The following is a 5097-nucleotide window of genomic DNA, read 5'->3' on the forward strand; positions in this document are numbered from 1 at the left end:
ACAGCTAAATTCAAATCAGCAATTCAGCACAATGTGTGCATTTCTACATGGCATTTAAATAGTATATTGTGTAAATGGCAGGTAATTCTTCAAAATGATTATATGTGTACACTCCTTTGTTAACGACACTATTATGAAAAAAAATGTCACTATTACTATAATTAGTACAAACTTATTAAAATCATTTAAATCAATGTATTTGTAACCGTCCTTTGTTCAAAAACACACTTCAACAAACCATCAACTGCTGATCAATGATGAAGTTCAATGACCACATAGATAGCAGCTGATCTGTGATCACATTCTAGTTATTGAGTGTGGGTAGTATTTTATATAGCTGAAGTTTGATGTCACCATCAGCGCAGTTGGACACCGCCAGCCTAGTCCTATCCCTAGACACACATATGCTGAGCGGGAACTTCATATCCACGGGGTATGTACACAGGAAGTCACCGTCTACAGTCAGGTGCACAACGGAGTGCACACAGCACACCATGACCGTATCACCTGGTCCGACACAGGCACCACGTGGTCTCTGTATGTTCCCATTAGTGACTGCTCTAGACGTGCCCTTCACGGTGTCGTACATGTACACTGTGTGAGCAAATTGGTCAGTCAGTACTAACGTGTTCTTGGACTGGACATACGTACTCAAACTATCACCTACTTTATACATCTTCTTTGGAAACTCCACTTGCTCAAAGTCAGTCTCAACTCCGTCCACAGATATCATTCTAACTTTACGGATATCATCGAACGTACTCACGACCATTTGTGTTGGCGTCTTGCAGCATATAGACCAGAAACTCGACGATGTTTTAATTTTCCTAGTCAGACTGATGACATTGTCTGAACTCACTGATAAAAAAAGTAAACATTTAAAACATGTCACTACTATTTCACTATTAGACAAAACTGCTACATCTTTGGGGAACAACTCAAACGTGTATGGTGTTCCGAGTCTCCTCAGCCCTTCGTTCAGTATAATACATTTCATGGTATTGTTATCCACAGCTACCAGTCTTCCGTCCGGCAGGAAGTCTAGTCCAGAGAGCAAAGGTTCGTCTTCATTATCTTCAGACTTTGGTAGATTCAATGACACGATCAGCTCCAGGGTGACTGGCCTCGACTGGGATAGTGAACTGATGGAACTGGGATTTCCTGAATACAAAGTACAATATGGACTCACTATTTCCCTTTCAATAATATTAGTAACACTTGGGGTAAGTCAACGTACGACGCGCTTTAATTTCATGAGCTAAACACACTATTTTTATGAATAGTGAATGTGGTTTTGCAAGGATGTAGCTGACATTTCGATTGAATAGTGTTCGCATGTAAATCAACTGGTGTCGTGATGATGTATGGTAAAAGCATTTAATCACGCCATTCAATAATAATATGCAAGATGTAATTATTTTTCATACTTAGAAGACTTATCGGCTTAAATGTGACAGGTGAGAAAATCCAATAATTTAGCGTTTGCATCAAGACTATCAGGTAAGTGTTGAATGTATAGAAGTTTATTTTGCGAGCTATCGACCAACGGAAACGGGATTCTTGACATATATATATACATTAAGATAACTATCAATGCTTTATGAACTGGATCAATTCGTAACAAAATAACACTTTACGCTTGATGAAATGTATACTTGAGTCTATTAAATTTATACTTTATAGGAATATTTGCATGTGATCACAAAGTCGTTTTACTATTCACTTATGTATATTAATTCGTTAATGTATTTCCCGAATATCCATGGACAGTGTTGCTTAAGTTACAATGTAGCATGTTGTATTTCACGAATATCCATGGACAGTGTTGCTTAAGTTACAATGTAGCATGTTGTATTTCACGAAAATCCATGGACAGTGTGGCTTAAGTTACAATGTAGCATGTTGTATTTCACGAAAATCCATGGACAGTGTTGCTTAAGTTACAATGTAGCATGTTGTATTTCACGAATATCCATGGATAGTGTTGCTTAAGTTACAATGTAGCATGTTGTATTTCACGAATATCCATGGACAGTGTTGCTTAAGTTACAATGTAGCATGTTGTATTTCCCGAATAACCATGGACAGTGTTGCTTAAGTTACAATGTAGCATGTTGTATTTCCCGAATAACCATGGACAGTGTTGCTTAAGTTACAATATAGCATGTGCATTCAGCTCGCCGTAAAAGAGACATATTCTCGGCGAGGGCACCGATGCCTCATCTAAGACGACGGTTGGTTTGATAAGCTTTGTGTTTATTAAATAATACATCCATTGGCAAGAAAATACTGTTTTATAAATATGCCAAATTATAGAGTTATTATATACTTTCCGAGAGAATGCGAGTACAGCTCGAAACGTGTATTTGAGAGGTAGTTTTTAAAGTTTATGTTGCTTTCTCTAAACAATAAAACCATTTTTATAGAATCGACTTTTTTTAAGAAGTTTGTAGTTGTATTATAACAGATTCAACACACTGATGTGATTGGGGGTAGATACGCACCGTTCCACGCGATTTCAGTTGTTTACCGACGCCGCCGTATCACCATATTCAGTAAAAGTTGCAAAATAATCAGATCATACTGATTTACTCACGGCGCACATATATTGCTAGTCAGATTCAGATCATACTGATTAACTCACGGCACACATATATTTCTAGTCAGATTCAGACCATACTGATTAACTCACGGCACACATATATTGCTAGTCAGATTCAGACCATACTGATTAACTCACGGCACACATATATTGCTAGTCAGATTCTGACCGTACTGATTTACTCTCGGCACACATATATTGCTAGTCAGATTCAGACCGTACTGATTTACTCTCGGCACACATATATTGCTAGTTAGATTCAGACCATACTGATTTACTCTCGGCACACATATATTGCTAGTCAGATTCAGACCGTACTAATTTACTCTCGGAACACATATATTGCTAGTCAGATTCAGACCGTACTGATTAACTCACGGCGCACATATATTGCTAGTCAGATTCAGACCGTACTGATTTACTCACGGCACACATATATTGCTAGTCAGATTCAGACCATACTGATTAACTCACGGCGCACATATATTGCTAGTCAGATTCAGACCGTACTGATTTACTCTCGGCTCACATATATTGCTAGTTAGATTCAGATACATAGCAACATGCATTCATCCACACACAAAAGGACACGGAATTATACAATAAACATGCATAGTATTTAATTATATTACTTTCCGTGTCCTGTTTATACAGATTTTACATATTACCGGATGAGACATAGACATAAATACAGTTTGTTTAGAGTCAATGCATGTTGAGCTTCATGTACTAACTTGTTTACTTTCATTTCTGTAGGTCAGCCGCGAAACTTTAATAAGTATAATTCACAGTATAGTGTAATACTCGATGGAAGGATCATGCAACATCAAAATAGTTCTAATAAAATCTATATAAAAAAACTGTTTTTATAATTAATAGGTTAATATTGTAACTTCATCGTTACTATGCTTTACAAAAACCAGCCTGTGTATTACATAATTTTACGTGGTTATAATAACGTAAACTTAGTATTAATTTTAAAATAAGTACCTCTTCGTTCCAAATTCACTTTCATGAATTTCGTTCCCATTTCAAAAATCGACGACAGCTCTCCCGTATACGCCAATGTCACTGTTGATGAAACTTGCGTAATTCGTTGTTCGTTTATTTTAGATTCGATCATTTTATTTTTCTCCTCAACCTGTTTTGATAATATAAACATTTGCTGAGGTGTACCGTTGTCTGCAATAGAAGAGCACATTGGAAACAGTTGATTTATTTCTTCAATAACTGTTGTAGAGACAGATTGCATTATACTAAGTCTCTTCACTTCTTCACTCTTTAAAGCGTTTGCTTCGGTAAGCAATTCACGTTTCGCAGCGTCAAAGAGTTTTATCATACGCTCTTTCATTTCGTCGATATCTTTCGATACGTCCGCAACTGATGCATTCAAATCTTTTTCTGACTGCTTACATTCGGCAACAATAGCGCCAGCATCGGATTTCAATTTTAAGAAAGACTGTCTCAATCCATGAAGCTGTGCTCTTTTCTGTCCGGAAATGCTAGCTATTTCATCCCATTGTTCACACTTTCGGTGTTCAATAACACATGTAGTGCAGCAGAGCTTACAATGATCTTCACAGTAAAACTCGAATCCCTTACCGTGCTGCGAACATTTGTCCATTCCTTTCATGTCCACTACCACAGTGGACGATTCCTTGTCCTGAATACTGACCACACCATGCTTTCCTCCTTTATAAATGATGTGTGGATTTCTGCAAGTTTCACACAAATACTCATTGCAATCCTTGCACAAAACAGTAGCTGCTTTCGCTATGTTGGCTTTCATACATGGTTCGCAAGATTGTGTAATGGCACACTCTCCAAAAAAGTCGCTTGCGTTGCCTCGGTTTGATTCATGTAGTCCGCCTGTCGCCATTGTAGAAAAGTTTGTTTCAACCTCTGTCTACTTTCGATTTCAAAATTCAAGGTTTATCAATACTTCAGATATCTATACAGCACATACAGACTCTAATCTAACAGAAATTGTGTCCATCGATTCGCAGTACTTAAAACTGTATCTTAACTTGTTTTATTACACCAAATACCTTGTTATATTTGAGTTGAATGTCCTTTTTTAACCACTCCGTCTGCACTCTGCAGTTAATATAATCATATCGTGAATCCTAAGCGTGTAATCGTAAACGCGTCCGTAGTTCGTCGACTTACTCTGTAATAAAATATATGATGGCCGGTTTAAAGGTTTACTCGTTTTGCGGGTTGGGCTATGTTTGAGATAATCGTTTACATCATTCGTGATACATCGACTATCTTCGGAATCATCCGTAAGACATGCTGATTGAAGCAATAAATCGTCTGCTATTCAAGGGGGCGTTTTACATGTGACTACCTACAGTGTTAAACTTCATACCTATCTTCAGTGATAGGGATATCAAATTGGGTCACTAAATTCATTTAGTAAATATTCAGCTGAATTTCGTTATCTCGAACCCGCTTAAGTCGAATTTTCGAATGTCGCAGTTGATATTTATACC

General features: G+C 37.4%; 1 protein-coding gene across 1 annotated transcript; it reads right to left on the reverse strand.

The window, feature by feature from the left end:
• Window positions 1-304: 304 nt before the first annotated feature.
• On the reverse strand, window positions 305-4742 carry LOC127834239 (uncharacterized). The gene is made up of 2 exons (XM_052359920.1): window positions 3593-4742; window positions 305-1161 (listed from the first exon to the last, which is right to left on the reverse strand). The coding sequence occupies exons 1-2, from the start codon at window positions 4479-4481 to the stop codon at window positions 305-307; spliced, it is 1746 nt and encodes a 581-aa protein (XP_052215880.1). The 5' UTR covers window positions 4482-4742.
• Between the last annotated feature and the right edge of the window lie 355 nt (window positions 4743-5097).

This window comes from Dreissena polymorpha, chromosome 6 (assembly GCF_020536995.1).
Source record: "Dreissena polymorpha isolate Duluth1 chromosome 6, UMN_Dpol_1.0, whole genome shotgun sequence".
Lineage (NCBI taxonomy): Eukaryota > Metazoa > Mollusca > Bivalvia > Myida > Dreissenidae > Dreissena > Dreissena polymorpha.

Bases quoted from the DNA above. Each gene is read 5' to 3' on its own strand.
- LOC127834239 (XM_052359920.1), bottom strand. From the start codon at position 4,481: ATGGCGACAGGCGGACTACATGAATCAAACCGAGGCAACGCAAGCGAC. The intron at 1,162-3,592 runs GTACTTATTTTA...CTTTGTATTCAG, and splicing joins AGTGAATTTGGAACGAAGAG to GAAATCCCAGTTCCATCAGT.